At 44.7% G+C, this 17,019-nt stretch overlaps 1 protein-coding gene across 3 annotated transcripts in view; it reads left to right on the plus strand.

Moving 5' to 3' along the window:
* GALNT16 (polypeptide N-acetylgalactosaminyltransferase 16) overlaps positions 1 to 17,019 on the plus strand; it is a 74,103-nt gene that overhangs the window by 32,209 nt on the left and 24,875 nt on the right. For all 3 annotated transcript variants that reach the window (XM_027717054.2, XM_039388978.1, XM_039388979.1), the window contains exons 2-6: positions 2,365 to 2,540; positions 5,365 to 5,463; positions 11,492 to 11,559; positions 14,040 to 14,105; positions 15,154 to 15,275. In XM_027717054.2, the coding sequence (XP_027572855.2) occupies positions 2,365 to 2,540; positions 5,365 to 5,463; positions 11,492 to 11,559; positions 14,040 to 14,105; positions 15,154 to 15,275 (531 nt within the window). The remainder of the gene's footprint in view (positions 1 to 2,364; positions 2,541 to 5,364; positions 5,464 to 11,491; positions 11,560 to 14,039; positions 14,106 to 15,153; positions 15,276 to 17,019) is intronic.

Consider the following 17,019-nt stretch of genomic DNA (forward strand, 5'->3'; position numbering starts at 1 on the left):
TTTCACCCATTCTTCAGTAGTTTCACCCAGACTATTGTTTTTCTAGCTCGCTAATGACAACATCTTAACAGCCCATATCAAAAACCTTATCAAAGTCATGAAGTATCTTATCTCTTTTCCACACCCTTGAGCCTGATTACTCCATCACAGGAGAAAATTATGTTGATCTGATGTGATCGGTCTTGACAAATCTCAATTGGCTCTTATTTATTGCTTTGTTATCTTCATGGTGCTCATAGATGAATGTTTGATTACTTGTTGATTATCTATTGATTAGCTGCCTTTCTGGAAGCTGAAGCCAGACCTTCCTAGCTATCATCCCCTGCAACTTCTCTTCTGCCTGTTTGAAGAGAGCACAAAGAGATACTGTCTGAGATAAACTACAAGTGGGACTTAATTCTTAACTGACAATCAATTCCAAGTACTCTTCTACCACTGTTTGATGTATAAGCTATGTGAGAACCATAGTATCTAGAGGAATTATCCCTGATAGTTCAAGTTTAAACGTATCATGGCCTTGATGTCACTAGTCATGTCCCTGCTCACTTCCTAGGACTCTCCCCACCTTGCCAATGGCCCAGGACCTCAGGGTCTCTCAGCCCCTGCCCCAGTGACACTGCAGCAGGGCTGGTCTCCACCTCCCAACAGCCTTGCCTGCCTGGTGCCCAATACCCGGGGCTGGGGCTGCCCTGGTGCCCCTCGCTGGTGCTCAGCTTCTGGCTGGGATGTGGGATGGTCCCTGGCTGCCAGCCCCTGCTCCACACCATGAGGAGTCCCCAGCCTTCACACCACCCTGAGAAAAATGTCTCCTGAAAATTTATTGCCAGTTCCAGCATTTTCTAGTATGTTCCTGGCAATATAAACCAAAATGAGGTGTTACTTTTCAGGGGCCTCAGGGAGACATAAGTAGCAGAGGGCGAGTGACTGCAAAATATTTAAAGGCATGTGATAAGCCAGGCTTTTGCTGCAAATCAGCGTTGTTTTCTAGGGTGAAAAGAAAAAGAGAAATAGAAGCTAAGTTTGACAAAACTCTTAGTATGATTTAGAGAAAGAAAACATTTCAGTTTTTAGAGGTATGAAAGTAATTATTTTCCTTGTCATCCTGAAAATACGATTTCAAGGGAGATTCTAGGTAGCAGGCTGTGAAACCAGCCATAAAAGTAACTGAGATGTTACTGTAACCCAGTGACATGCCTGGCTGGTGGAGTTGTGGCGGTGATGGCTGCAAGAGGTGGGAGAGGATGGCAGCCTTGAGAAGGGGTGGCAGAGCAGGGCCTCTGCCTGGAGGAGTGGAACAGAGGCAGACTTATCCACTGGAGTATACCTATGTGTGTCCTACACCATAAGCATAGGCTTGGTTGTGCAGTGGTTGAAGGAGTTTCTTTGTGTTGAAAATAGGAGCACATTTTTTCCCTATGAAAAGACGTTTCCCTCGTTCTTGTATGGTAAGAAGGGGAAATATGAGCGTCAGGCTGACTTTGGCTGTATTAGGCATAATTTTATGGTCCATCTTCATTTTTTTTCTGACTTCATTCATCTTCTCTCTGAATGGAATAGTCCTAACCTCTAATTTCTCTTCATCCTCCAGTAGCTTCCTTCCAGAGACAGGCTTGACAAAACTTGTGCTCTGGCCACGGCTGCTGAGTTGTCACTGATTCGAATAATTGTTCACAATGGTTTCAGTTTTCTCTGTTCCATTTGCAGTGCACTCAATTTGCTGTATTTCCCATCTCGGCAGATCGAGTGCAGGGTTTCATTTGAGCATTCATTTCATGGGGATGCTCAGATCTGTAACCTGAGTGGTCATGGTTCATTTGAAATCCATCAATGTACATGAGTAGTTCAGGTTTTTTTTTCTAATGTTTGTTATCTTACACTTCTCCATGCTGAATTTCATTTGCCATCTTCTTATCCAACACTCTGGTTCTGCCTCTGTGTTTGTATGAAATAGTGATTGTCAAAAGGCTGAAGCTGTTTTTCCTCAAAATACTGTTTCAGCCACCTTGGCTGGAGACTGCTCTCAAACATGCATCTCCTGGAAGGATTTCCGAATGTCTGCAGCCTCACACATTCTCTGTAACAAGTGCTAAAGGGAATTTGGCTCTGCCTGTGCTATCAGGAACATCAGCTTTCATCCCAAACTCATTCAGCAAGGATAGTGAGGCCTGCAATTTTCCTCAGAGAAGGCAATTATAAAACCCAGTCTATGAGGGTTTCCTGCTCTCATTTCCAAGCTCTTGCCTATTGTGTCTTTCTCCATACCTGAGCCACTTACAGATGTGTGGCAATGTCTGAACTTATTATCTGTGTCTAACCATGTGTAGGCGGCTCTCCCTGATGCTCTGATGCTTGTGTCTGCTCTAGATGACGCGGACTCCCCAAGGAGAGAAGAACAGCCGGAGGGGTTTTGATGAAAAGGCTTATTTGTCCTCAAAGCAGCTGAAGGCTGGAGAAGACCCTTACCGCCAGCATGCTTTTAATCAGCTGGAGAGCGACAGACTCAGCAGCGATCGACTCATTCGGGACACCAGGCACTACAGGTACCCTGCAGCCCTTGCTCTAAGCCATGGCTGCTGCTTGGGGCAGGGAGACCACTGTCCTCTTGTGTTGTTCTGCAATGTTGACCAAGGATGTTTGGGGTTTTTCTTTGCCAACATTGGTCCATCACTTCACTGAATTGGATGGTTAATCTGGAAGGGTCTCAAATGCTCTGAGACCCTTGACTAATTCAGCCCCAGCCTGTGACCTTTCTAGCATCTCTTTTTCCAGGTCCAAGCATCAACTTTTTTTAGCACAGCTCCTCCATTGCAGCTCATATTGCTCATCTGACAGTTGTTTTTTGCACAACTCCCATCACAATCATGGCTTCCCTCTCCTGGCTGCAAAGTATACCTTTGTTGCAATCTTGCTTTGCTCTAGTGGTCATCACCTGCTGTGCCCTGGCTGTCTGAAGCTGGTTTGGTGCCTTCTTTCCAGCCTGAGCATTACTGTTTGGATGAAGGCTGCTGGGGTGGGGATAAAACTAACACGCAATTACAGTTCGATGGCTTGTGAAGTCCTGTTGTTCTGTCCTTATTTCAATGGGGGCGAATTTATTCAGCTGAATAAACTCATCCTTAAATTGCTAATAGTGCTCAAGTAATGTAGTTTCTGGAGTACAAAAAGGTAATGCTGTATCTTGAAAAGTGTAGGTTTGATAGGGATAGGATAGTGTCAAACAGTCTACTTAAGTCCTAGACCCTGTCTGTGGTTGCAAAGCAACATTTCACAGCTGCTGGGAACAGGAAACCAGGCATCTAACTTGATTGAAACTGCGAAAGGGATGTCAGGAGACATGGAGCTTTGTAAGCCTGCCAGCACTGACAGCCATCAGAGTCCTTATGAAGGGAAGCAGTCGGGACCTTGGTTGTAGGATCCAAGTCTTGTGCTCCTGTTCCCCAGCATAGTACTTGGGATTGGTTTTCTAGTGACTTGGAGGCAGCAGTGCCATGTCCTATGGTACTGACAAGTCTCTCTGCCATGCAGAATTGCTGTTTTCTTTTAATCTGCTGTCATGTTCTGGCCGAAAACCAGCTCACTTCAAAGGTGAGTTATTGTTTATTTTGATCTGCATTAGCATGCAGAGCATGCTTTTTGTGCAAAGCCTCGTCTGTGCACTTCAGTCTGAAGAGCAACATATATGTAATCCCCAGCAAATGTATGGCCATTTCAGACCCAGCTTTGCAAGGATCCCCTTGAGCAATAGGGAGTCCAAAGTAGTATATAATCAGAACAAATAAACTTATTTCCATGTTCTTCCCCTTTAAAGGAGTGGCAGTTGGAGAATGAGGGAACTGTGTTTGAGTATCTTGCCTTATAACGGTATTGGAATAGTTGTTGTGATGGCAACTCAGGATGAAGACTTATTTCAGCTGATACAAGTTAGATTGTGGACCTGGCTCTGTGTTTAAGGAATCGGGGGAGTCAGTAGGTCACTAACTTGCTAATTTTTCTTCAGGCACCCAAGTAAAGCACGGACATACTTGACTCCATATCCTACAAGTTCCTTCTGCCTTAGTATGTAGCTGTTTCTTTGATCCAAAGCAAAGACAGGGTCAACTTTCAAGTGCAAACCTTGTCCTTGTCCTTTGTGGTGCTGTAGTAATGCTGAAATCTTTGGATGACTTCCTCAAATAACACATACATGAGCCTCTTCTGCTTTTCCACTTCCTGATTCCTCAATGCATTTTGTATGCATTACATCATAGAGTTATTTTGAAATAATAATAAATATGGTATGTCTCATGTCTGGTCTCACATTTTCCACTTGAGTCTTTATCAAAGGTTTCTTCATATGTTTATAAACTGTTGTATGAAGCTGCTGTCCCCTTAATAAAACATTGCAATGAAAAAGTCATAAACCAGTAGGATCAAATGTGATGATAAAAACAGTAACAGTTTAGCAATAACCATAAAAGAATAGTAAGTAAATGTGGAAATACAACTAGCGGCTCTAAGAAGTGATTTGTATTCCCTCCCAGGATGGATTCAGTCTATGCGTGGCCTTGAATTGTTAAAAACAGGTGTGGACTCTTCATCAGACAGGGAATTAGTGCTGACTGACTGCAGTTTTACCCTGGCTGGAAGTTAAGAAGGCAGACACTTTGGAGGAGCAGATCAGCCCAAATCTGCCATACTTAGCATCTGCCAGAACTGGATTCAGGATTCACATTTGTGAGTTGTTCCCCTCACAGAAACTTTGTTCTCCACAGGGTATGAACAGCCCTGGTGCATATTAATCCTTAGTTCTGAGTGTGAGAATGTATGTATGTACCTAACATTACGAAGTCAGATGGGAAGACATAAGGAATTGCTCTTCACTGCCTGCTGAGCTGTTAGTGTTGAACCTCAGCAACTCCCCAATGCAGATCACAGCACTAGCTTGTGTTTTCCTTTCTGTAAAGTTCAATATCCAAAGAATTTGAAGTGCTTTATGTGGTGATGCCTGGGTGTACCAGCTCCATGCATCCTCAGCATATGCATGTCCTATGCATGAATAAACAAGATTTTATGTGAATCACAGGTAAATGCAGGGACTAGAGTCCATGCTGTTGAATCTTTTCCCACTGTAAAACCCACATGCCCTCCTTAGTGTGCACCTTTGCAGGCTTAGGTATCACAGCCTCAAAACTGCCTTTCAACAGGCACAGTTCTTTTTAAGCTCTGCCAACCTTGGTACAAGATCTGCTGAGGCCTCCCTTGCTGCAGCTCAATTGTGCTGTTTCTGACTTCAGCATATTACTCTCTTAGGAGTTCTAGGTACATTGCTGCAGTGGCTGCTGCTGAGTGATGTTTGTCTTACACTTCTGCTCTCCTGTGTTGCAGGTGCACTTCTGTACGCTATGACACTGACTTGCCAGCTACCAGTCTCATCATCACCTTCCACAATGAGGCGCGATCTACCCTGCTCCGCACGGTGAAGAGGTGAGTTCAGCAAGGGGTGCTGGGCCTGGATGGTGGAGTCAGGAAGGGTACTGGTGGAGAAATAGGAATTTTCCAGCAGTTAAACAAGCAGGGTGACTGCAGTTCCCCAAGTGCTAGTGTTCTAGCCTTCAGCTGGCCCACTAGGACAAGCCAGGGGCTTGGATTGGCAGTGTGGGCATATTTTCAAATACAGAGCATATCTGCAGTTACCCACTGTATGGCTCCTTGGGGGAGCATCATGAGCAGCAGGAACAGGCTGCTGGGCTTGCATCCGCAGGTGAGAAGAGTCTGTGTGAGCTTGGTTCGGAAGAGTGAAGAGGGACCAAAGAGAACACTGTGTGTTGCCTGATGCAATGAGTGATGGAGGCTTAGGAGGGACTGTGTTTCATAACCAGAAAAAAGCAGTCAGCTTCCTGCTAGGGCACGTGTTCCAGAAGCTGGGACTGGCTCAGTGTGGGTGGGAGCACAGCTTATAAGTCTTTCAAGCAGAAAGTGATGGACAAGTCTTGTAGAGACCGAGCTCTTGTGGTCTGAGCAGGTGCTCAGAATCACTGGCTGGTAAACAGTTGCTGAACCTGATAGCCCACCAGATCCTCCCTGGGGCTTTGCATGCAGACCCTGCTGAGCCTACAGGACACTTGCTGTCTTGTACCAGTGTCTCTTCATATCTGAGTATCAGCAGTGGCCAAATCTAACTATGTAAATAGGTGGCATAGGGCCTGTCAGCATCCCCAGGTAGATGGAAGCATGCAGTCATCTGTACTAAAAAGAAATGCTCCAGCTGCTCCTTCACCCCCCTCTTCCATCATCCCCACAGAACCCAGGCAGGCTCCTTTCCTTTTAGTTTTCACAGAAAAAAATGCCCTCTGCCCTTTCTGACTTACCAAGTCATTTCTCAAAGGGTCTCTGAAGCCTGCATGCAGGTCCAGGAACAGCCTGTGGAGGCTGAGGAAGAGTGAATTGTCTGTGTAGAAGGTTGAGCTGGTGATATCACTAGAAGGAGTGCGTTATTCATCATTGCCACTTCTTTCCCCTGACAGGTCCTGTGGACCTATGTGAATGCGCTATGTGAATAAATAACAGGCCTTTTCAGTTTAGCCTCATGCCTAGAAGGCTAGGTTTCTGTCTACCAAGTTTGATGCTACTGTGTTTCCAGAGACCTGTATATATTGCATTAACATGTTTTTTTCTTTTTACTTGTATCATTTCCTTTTCATTTGAACCATGCCGTGAGTTCTACAGAGTCACTGTTCAGAAAATGAGCAGAGTTGTTTGAAACCATGGTGCTGCTAGGGCAGTGGGACTGAGGATGCCAGCAAGAAGCCATTTGAGCTGGCATGTTCACAGGTTCTGTCTAATAGCCCATTTCCCATTTTATTTTCCCTATTCCCCTTCCTATATGCCCACACTGCCAATCTTGCTGGATATTTTTAGCCAGTTGTCTCAGTCTACATTGAAAACAAATAAACAAAATTTGTCTGAAGGACTCTCTGCATGGTACTAGTCAGATTTGGGGCAGAATGGCCTATTGGTGTGCTGGCCTGGTCCCTTTGGCAGCTTGCAGGTTGGGCAGCAGGTCCAGTTGACTGTTGCCTTTACCTAGAGCAGAGGAGGAAAATGGCTGGAGCCCACAGCAGAAAGCAGGCATGCAGCCCATGATGCCTCTGGAGACCAGGAGGGACAAGCAACGGCATGCTGGAGGGAGTAAGTTACTCCTCCTCACAGTCACTCCTCTATTTCCCCCTCTCCCTCATATACAAACATTTCTCCCATCCTCAAGGAGCAACAGTGGCACATCATTCCCATTGCCTCCATCCAGCAGCAGAGATCTCAGAGCCAACAAGCAGAGCTTTGCAACTGCTGAGCTGCCAGAAGTGTTTGTGCAAGTCCACGTGTGCATACATGCAGGTGAGGTTAGCAAGAAGGGTCTGCAGATCAGGATCTGGCCCCTACAGCTGCCATGTTTAAATGATCCTGAAATATACTGTAATGCAGGAGTCTCATCCCTGGGTCACTTCCCAAGACATTATGGTACCAGCATCACCACTTTGTTGAGTTATCCTGCAGAGCTGTCAGAATAACACAGTAAGCCAGTATCTGGCTCAGGGGAGTGCATTTAGGCTCCTTCTAGTTATAATTTAAGAACAGTTCAATCCCAGTACCCTTTTCATATATTTCTTCCCAAAGTTTTTTGGCTGATCTTTGAGTGCCTGAGTTCAGGCACTCAACAGCCAGACTTGCAAAGATCTCAAGTATGAAAACTTCAACTGGTAATACATATTCTACTCACCTCAAAAGATTAGACCTCTTAAAATGTTTTCAGACATAGAAAATTTTGGGTTTAGTGCTGCTCATGTCCATCAGTTGTCCTCTTTCACCCCCACTTCTCTTATAGCATCCCCACAGTGTAATTATGATAACAGAACTTGAGAAAAGGCCCATAATAACAGTAGAATCATATTTAACTTTCACAAGATGCATTTCAAATGGTTCATTCTAATTCTCTAAATAATCATGCCCTACCTAGCTTAAGAAAGCTCTTACAGATACAGAAATAATGACAGGCTGCAAGTCTGACTAGTCAGCAGGTAAGCAGGCAAGCAAGCAATGCAATTTTATGCTTCCTGTTGCTTAATATCACTGTGGTCCTTCACAGACTCACAGCCAGGTCACAAACCCAACAGAACAGAACAGCCCTGTTCCTTTGATAGTTGACTTATCCCGAAGTGCAAGAGATGCAATGTAATTACATAGTATTGGTGCATTGATTGTGTATGTGAATTGAGCAAAAATTACACTCACAGCAGTAATTCAGCCTGGCACATTCAGATGAGTTTTGCTGAAAGACAGGACCCTCAGGTTACAGAAGAGGCCCTGAAGAGCACTGTGAAGTCTTCAACTCCCTTTCTATAACATCAGTGTCAACCTGCAAATGGGACTTAGCTCTATGCCTCTTCTAACAGCGCAACCATGACCTGAGCCTTTACCTTTGTGTATGGTTGTCAAACCTCCAGTGCCTCAAAGGCAAGGCTCCTAGCCAATGCTTGGTTGTGGGACACTCCAAATACTGTAGAGCTCAAGAAGAACTCAGCCGTCGGGATCCCTCACCAGATAGGGATAAATTATTGACACTTCTAACGTGATTTAAGGAAGGAGTAAATCAGTCACATACACTGGCTGTAAACCATCTGGCAATGAAGAGTACAGCTGTAGCCAAAGGTCTGGGAGGAAATTCCATCCACTATACCATTCACAGCAGAGTGCAGACAGTTCTTCACAACAGCACTCCCACCAGTGGCAGCAGTATTGCAGGGTCCAATCTGAACAGATGGGTCATCCATTTTTCAAGGTCTTTGTTGGGATCTCTCTTCCTAGGTAGGACATAGCTGTCACTCTCAAACCAGTTACTTGCTTGGCATCCTGTTCTCTTTCTCATTTTCTGTGACTGATGTCTATGTGTGATTAGTCATTAAGCGATACCATCACCTCAGCTGCAGTGACCATTCCCACAGAAGGGAAAGTCAACTGCTTTGTTATCTGGTCCCTTTCTTTCCTTTTCTGATTTCAGTCGCTATTGCAGGGACTGTTTGATTTTGGTGCAAATGTAAAGGTGAATGGTCAGGCTCTAAGTCAATGGACTCGAACAGCTGTCAGTGGTTCAGTGCCTATGCAGACAGCCTGTAAAAATTCTGATTAAAAGGATGCTATTGCAATGCTAGAGCGCTTGGTGTAGCATCTCATTACAATGACAATTGAGAGGATGGCAAAAGAGGAGATTATTTTAGAGCAAAGGGAAAAAAGATGCTCTTCTGCTAACATCTGGAGTAAACAGGATTATCTGTGAGCTGATGGGGGATGGACAGATCAGCAGAGGAGAGAGAGTCATTGGCAATGCTGATGTGATGTCATGTCATGCAAGAGAGTAAGGACACTGATACAAAAAGAAGAAGGAAGCTGTGAGAAAAAACAAAGTAAGAAGGAAGTCCATGAGATGAAGGGAGAACAGTTGGTGTTTCTGCTGTAAAATGCAATTGTCATTTGAATTTTGGAATGCTAATAATGCATTTTTGTGCCTAGAAGTAATTGATTGTCATGCCAGTCTCTGCACCTCACTGAAGAGTAATACTAGGATTATTGTGTTCCTTGCTAAAAAGACAACCAAAACAAAGTGCAAAGAAGATTAATTACCTTTCCCAAGGATCCACAGCAAATTATTGTAGAGAGAAGAACTGGACATTGTACAATGAGCTGTGAACTCCTCAAGGAGTGTGTTCTCTCTACTGGGGAATCAGTGGACAGGCAAGGAAGAGAGAACAAAATGTTTGGGTTTTTTTCCCCAGATGTGTTGAGTTGAAAGACCTGAAACTTTTGAAGAAAAGGTGAGCATTGCCAGTAGCCAGGCTAGTGGGAGAATGTGTAGAATACTGGTTTACAGCTATTATACTGCAGGATGCAGTCTGTCTGGGTTGTTTTGCATTGGGTTTGCACAAACAAGAATTTCAGTGCAGGGCAACCTTGTCTATAAAATATTCAGATGATGGCTGTGCTGGGAGAATCTGCACTTAAAATGGCAAAGAGGAACATCCCCTCCACCTCCCACCCCACCATATGAGAGGATTCAGAGAGGTATGTGCCAAGTGAAGCAAATGAGATTCAGCTTTAAAAAATGCAAACTCAGTCATCTAGGGACATGTAAGCTCAAAATACAAATACTATCAGAGGCATATAAAGCAGCATAAATCTGAAATAGAGTGGGATGTGATACTAAGCAGCAGAACAGTCAGAATTTTGCTGTGAGAGACAGCAGAAAATTCACAAACTGAAGAAACTTTGGCTCTGTATGCAAAGGCATTAGTGATGTTACTTAGCAAGATGATAATTTGTTTCTCTACTTCTTCATACCTGAGAGTATGGGATTAGTTTTGCTATCTGTTTCCTCTATAAAACAAAAAAGCCCACAGAAGAGAAAAAAATCCAGCAATCTTTCTGCAGAATTGCTCAAAATAGAAGAGCAGGTGTCACTGAAATGAGACAGGTTGCTAGAACTAGGAGAATAGTGTTTACCTCTGTTTTTGATACTAAAATTTGCATAACTGTTCTCTACACTGGGTTGCCTAAGCATTACTGAGCAATCTTGTTGAAGTTAATGAGGACCTGCCTGTTCATAGAGGCATTGGAGGAGGCTTGAAGGGAGAATACGCTGAGTGATGGTAGTAAAGCCAGGGGAGAGAGTTAAAGTTCATGGAAAATGAGTTCAAGCATCTTAAAGAAATGAGAGCGATTAAGAGGTCAGAACCAAACTGCTCAGACTCCAGGGTACTAGAGTTCTTCGACCTCTGAGGAGGGCAGAAGCTTCTATCTCACCCTGTGTGTGAAAGCTCCTGTATCCTGCAGATGCAAACTCACTGCAGTCCTGAGGGTATTGCAGTGTGTGGTGCAACCACCCTAGGAAAGAGGATGCTTTCAGCAAGTGTGGAGCTGGTTTGAAAGAAGTAACAAGCAAAAGAGGAAAAAAAATCCAAATCCAGAATATTGCCAAGGCAGTTTTGACAATATTCCCGTCCAAAGAAGGGAATTGGTGAGAAAGCTTGAGCAGGGCTCATCTGTGGCATTAAGATAGAGCTCCTTATGGGGGAAAGTGGCTGCTCTTTTCGCTCTCCAGCAATGGTGAACTTTGCCCAGAGCCTGGCAAATGGAAATGGCCATCAGACTCTGCATTTCTCCTCTGTGTTAGGAGTCAGAGAGCATGCAGCAGCGTCCTTTGCTAGCTGGCAAGTCCCCAGTCAGCTTCCTGTCTGTGGGTCCCTGTAAGGTACCACTGAGATGCCACAGCTCTCCGCGATACTCCTGCTTAGAGTTTGGTTCCTGTCAATGAATCCTGCTACAAGGGCAAGGTCACCACTTCCACTTTACTGGAGTTTGGTATTCCTGTTGTAATGCACAGCACAGCAGATTTCTATCAGTCTTAACATTGTTGTTATTATGGCAGCTCACAAAGTGTGGTTTTTTCCTCCCTGGGTTCTTGCAGTGTTCTGAACCGCACCCCTCCCAGTCTCATCCAGGAGATCATTTTGGTAGATGACTTCAGCTCAGATTGTAAGTATGGATTTCCACTGATTTCTTCCCTTCTATTTTCCTGCTTTTTGTTTTTGTATTTGTACTGAAAATCAAAATCAAGCGAGCTTTTCCCCTTCTGCTCTGCGGGAGGTTCTCATCCTCCCTGAGCTCGTCCCCCTCTCTCACAGATCTCCCCTTGTCTGTATGCAAGACAAAAAGAAAAGAAAGGAAGTTTTTCTGTGTTTAAGGTCCATGCATGGCAGAGGCCAGAGCGTCTTCCTCTTTTTTTCTTTACATTGGGTCTTCCTTTTTTGTCTGCTTGGCAGTTTGGCCTAGGTTGCCAGAGATCTCTGTCTAGTTTTAATATGCACCATTTGGTAAGCTAATTAGCACAGATATATATGCAGCAATGCTGTACATGTGCAGAGTGGGTAATTACAGACCAAGAGAGAACAAGAGGATGCAGTGGAACCTACAGAAAATTGCTGCCTGTGGTCCTGCAGGCAGACCAGGGCAAGACTACCTGCCTGCCTTCATATGTTTAGGATCCCAGGTGTCTCTGTGGGAAGCTGTGGAAAGGTTAGTGCTTTGGGCAGCACCACACCTTCTGCAGCTTGTAATAGGGATGGAATGTCTACTGCATGAGTTCCACCAGATCTGCAGACTGGAGGCTGTGTACTCTTTCCATCTGTACAGTTGCTCTTGCTCCTGGCTGTTGTGTAGTAGTGGTGAGGTGGTGGGGATAGAAGCCTTCTTGCTTCTCCCATGATGTGTACTAGATTCAAGGACAATCTAGTTATGTACCATTTATAATAATTAATAATTACTCCTTCAGAACACTTTACAGATAGCTGCGAATGCCCACCTTGGCCTGCTGAGGTAAGGAAGCAATACTCTTTTGATTTTGCAGCTAAATACTTTACATAACTTTGGCCAAAAAAAAAGCATTTTTAAAGGTGGATGCTGAGATGAGGAATTTAAGTTTCTGAGGGCCTTACAGTGTGATTTGAATAAGTACTGAGCTGTGCCCAGCTGTTGAAGCTCGGTGTTTCTGAGTACTTCCAACAAACAATCCTAAGTGTCCTACACTCAGCACCTAAAAATTCAGTTCTCAATGGGCAAAGTGTACCAGATCAAAACTGATATATTTCTGGTACCCGTTCTGCACAGAGCTCATCCAAAAAATTGCGTTTAGGCTCCTGGCTAAATAGAAAGATTTTAACAAAGCTTCATCCTATGACAGCTCTCATTTTTTCACTGGCAACTGGATATTTATGGATATAGCCACTCCCCCGGGACACCTCCATGGAGGTACTTTAGTGCGTGTTTGAGGTCTGACACTTTGCTTTAATACCCACCTCAGTTTCTCCAAAGATACTGAGAGTCTGTCTTCTCTTGCAAGTAGCTGCAGGCAGAGTGATGTGCTCCGCTCCTGCAGAGTGAACGAGTTAATAAGGATTCTCATACCTGAAGTTGTGACTTGGCCAAGATGAGATCATTGCCTTCCCTTGTAGCAGAGGTCCAGCAAAATCGTGATACTTTGTAATTCAGAGCACCTGCCGCTTCCCTTGGATAGTGCAGCAGCTGCTAAAGTGCCCACATAAGAGCAGAATTTCAGCTTGCATGTGTCCTTGAGAATGGAAATGCTTGTACAGGAACATGCTAAAAGATGCACTTCGGCTAAGGGCCTTGCATTCTCCCCAGAGTGCTCAGTCTGTGGGAGGATGACAGCGGGAAAGGGGGGCATGAGATGTGAAAAGGAATGTGGAATAAATGTGGAAACTGGGGTGAACTTGGAGCAAGAAAAAAGAGCAAGTTAGAAATTGTTATGACCTCTACTATGGCAGGAATAGAGAGCAGATGGCAGAGAACTAACAACTCAGTGCTCATTGGTACAGCTGGGCTGGAGCAGGTAACTGTTCCTCTCTGTCATCTTCCCTGGCCAATGTAAATAAGAGATGCCAAGAGTTTCTGGCAAGCTGCCAGCAGAGCCCTCAGTCAGGCATCCATGTGTTAATGTAATAGTGTCTCCAAGGAAATGGGTCACATCCCTTTGGTCTTTATTAAACAAAGTCAAGCAGAAAGTGCCCTGAGAACAAATGGCAGGAAATGCCCAGATGAGCCGCTGAAGGCAAAGAGAGAGGATAAGATCACTTTATATGACAGAACTCTCTCATCCTTGTCACTCTGGTCATTTACATTCCCAGCTCCCCGTGTTCCCTCCGTTTCATCAGTGCCCAGTGCCACACTACCAGCACATGCTCATTGTTCTTGGAGGCCTGGCTGCTCAGAGGATTGGGAAACATAGGCTCAGCTGTCTAAGGACAGCAAGCAGGCAGTGCTCTTCTGTGTACTCTTTAGACAACAGGATTAAGGCCATCAGGCTGATTAATGTGATGCTAAATGAAAGTAGAATTTCTCCTCCCATGGAGAAGCGGGAGAACAGCTAATTGGGGCTCTCTGTTGAAGGCAAATAATTCATGCATGTATGCCAAATGTGTTTTTTTGCCTTCCCTAAGCTGAGGACTGCCAGCTCCTTACCAAGATCCCAAAGGTCAAGTGTCTACGAAACATGCGTCGAGAAGGTGAGTGTGGAAAGCTTTGTACATACAAAGATTTTGCATATTTTCCCACATGACCCTGTTTGCCTGACAGCTGCTTACATGTTATTTCTTATAGTTGCAGTTTGTTTTGGTATTCTAGTTTGGAGGCTCTGTGGAGGGAGAATGTGGCTTATTAACTCTCAGGGTTCAGGGCTCTCATTTCACACTTTAAATAATGAGAAGTGGAGTCCAGAGGCCTGGCTAGAACAAAGACCACATTTTAAGATCTTTAGGAATAAAGATGTAGGTGTAAGTCCTGTCCTTTTAAACTCAGAGTACAAGATAACAAGCCATGTAGGAGATGTGAGAGAAGGAAAAACAATCATATATCTATCATAAGGAGGTGCAATTAAGGAAAGCTTTTTCTCATATATCTCCTGCATGCATAAATGGTAACTCTGACTTTACCAGCTGCCCTTTAGTTTGACTCACATGTGCTGGTTTATTTCTAAAGCTGTCAACAAAGCTGTGAACAGCAGGCCTGGAGTGAGGATCTAGAAGGAGAGACGGGAACCACTGTTTAGTTCACAAAGAGTGTTCCCACATAGTGGGATGGTCTGTAAGGAAGTAAGGAGACATCTGAGAGCCAGGCTGATATCTCTGACTGCAGGGCATAATAAAGGACAAATGGGAATAAAGCAGATAAGCAGTAAGAAAGGCAGAAAGAGAAAGTAGAATTTGGTCATGGGGAATTGGTAAGAGAGGGAGCAGGGTGCTCAGTGGAAGAGACAGCAAGCAGGCAGCAGCAAGGTATCTGTAGGGACAGCTGGAAGAGAAGGAGCCAGATGAAAGTTCTGTGTCATGGAGAGAAACGATAGGAGAAGTTATTCTTTGTGTGCTGGGGGGGCTCAGCTGACTGCCCCCAGAGGATGCCCTGCTAAAACTGCTCTCTGTTCCTGATGGAGATGTGATATAGGAGATTCACCTGCTCTTCCCTTGTAATGACCACACAAAGTATTTATTCTGAAGGAGGCTCAACTATTTCCCTTCCTAACCTTCCTGCTCCTTTGCTGTCCTTTCCTCACTGTAGGGCTGATTCGCTCTCGGGTGCGAGGAGCTGAAGTGGCTACTGCTGACATTCTTACCTTCTTGGACAGTCACTGTGAAGTCAACAGTGAGTGGCTGCAGCCAATGCTTCAGAGAGTGAAAGAGGTGAGCACCACATCCCCCTCTGGGATGGATGGAGCTTGCCTGACTTGTGCTGGTGGATCCTCTGCCCTCACATGCCATCAGCAGTGCTGGTGAGGACAAAACCTGCCAAGGCAGGCAGGCTGTTACAGAGGAAAGTACAGCCTGAGCTAGATGGGCAAGAGATCCCTAATGGGCTTCTACATTCTGATAGTGTGCCAAGGCAGAAGGTGCAGAGTGATGGGATGCAAAGGTGAACTCTGGAACCATCAACTTGTATCTCATGTGTCCTGCAGGCATCGTGCTTCCTAGTCCTGTTCACCTGCACATAGGACACCCACTTTGACAGCATACACTCTGCAACTTTTCCATGGTTTCCACCTCCCTTCTTGCTGCTGGACCCTCCCCTCTGCCTTGTCACTGCCACAATTTTCCTTCCATTAATGTTCCTACTGAGCTGCCAACATACACAACGTGCGTGCAGCAGCTTCCTAGCACAGAGGACCCGCCCGTGAGTTCAGGGATGTCCCTTTGATGGTTCACTTGGCAAAAGACAGATGTGAGGCTGGAAGAGTGAAAATGAGGCGGAAATATTAGCAGCTGACTGCCCTGGAGAGCTAGAGGGAGAGACATACAGCTCTGCTGTAAGAGAAGGCAGGGGAGAGGTGATGGGAAAAGTCAAGCCATGCTTGCAAGTGCCTGTAATTGATCCCCTCTGAAAGGCGGATACAATGGAGTAATGAGCCCCAGGAGAAGGGATGGAGACTTTAATGATGCTTTTTGTCCATGTCTGATTGGCTTAATATGAAGGAGCAGAAGAAGGTGAAACTTCAGGGTTGATAACTAAAAAAGCTTCTGCTTTTTATTCCCGTTCAATAAATTCTCTGTCTCTGAAGCCCATAAATGTTTACTTTACTATTGGTCTTTAAGTTAAGCTGCAGCAGCAGCATAGGGGTCCCTAAGTAGAAAGAACCTCACTAGTTTCTTCAGTGAAGGATCTAAATTGCAAAATCTTGGGTGCTGACTCTAATATACTAATTTTTTTAGTGAGCAGATTTCAAGTCATCCTATTTCTGACATATTTCCTACATTTCTGATATGCACCCTAGTTCGGATTTCAGTCTTTCCCTACCCAGTCCTGGCATTGACTGGTGGAGTAGAGGCTGGTGCACCAGGCTGCCAGGTGCGTGCTGAGGGGTTCAGGCTGGGCAAACACACTCTCTCTGGGCAACCATCACAGCACAGAGGGGAATAAACATGAATGATAACTCTCACCTAGGATGCCCCATCCTGAACATGTGTGCAACATCAGGAGGAACTACTGCAAGGCACCAAATGAAGGTTTGATAGGAAAGGCATGGATGTTGGCAGCTGTTTGATAACAAGGTGCTGTTTGTGGCATTGGCAGCTCGGTTTCATCTTATGTGTCAGCTGTCACAAGACTGTCTTTAATGCCCTGTGCTATGATGTTGAAAAACTATTCAACTTCTACTTACTAAAAGGATTGCAAAGGAAAACTGTAAATATTGATACCCCTCAATGGCGATAAAGTACTCACAATATCTTAATATTGTAATTTATATAATGTATTATATGTATTATAATGTTTGCAGTATGATTTTTAAGTGTAGGGTCTTGATTCATAGTATTTCTTATGAAGATACTTTATTAGGGGTTTGATAATTTCTAAACTGATGATAATGAGTTAATTCAAGGATGGCTTAACAGAAAGTATGCTGTCGGTAGATATCAAAAGCAAGCACAAAAC

This window comes from Pipra filicauda, unplaced genomic scaffold (genome assembly GCF_003945595.2).
Source record: "Pipra filicauda isolate LSUMZ 115617 unplaced genomic scaffold, ASM394559v2 scaffold6_size6359152_pilon, whole genome shotgun sequence".
NCBI lineage: Eukaryota > Metazoa > Chordata > Aves > Passeriformes > Pipridae > Pipra > Pipra filicauda.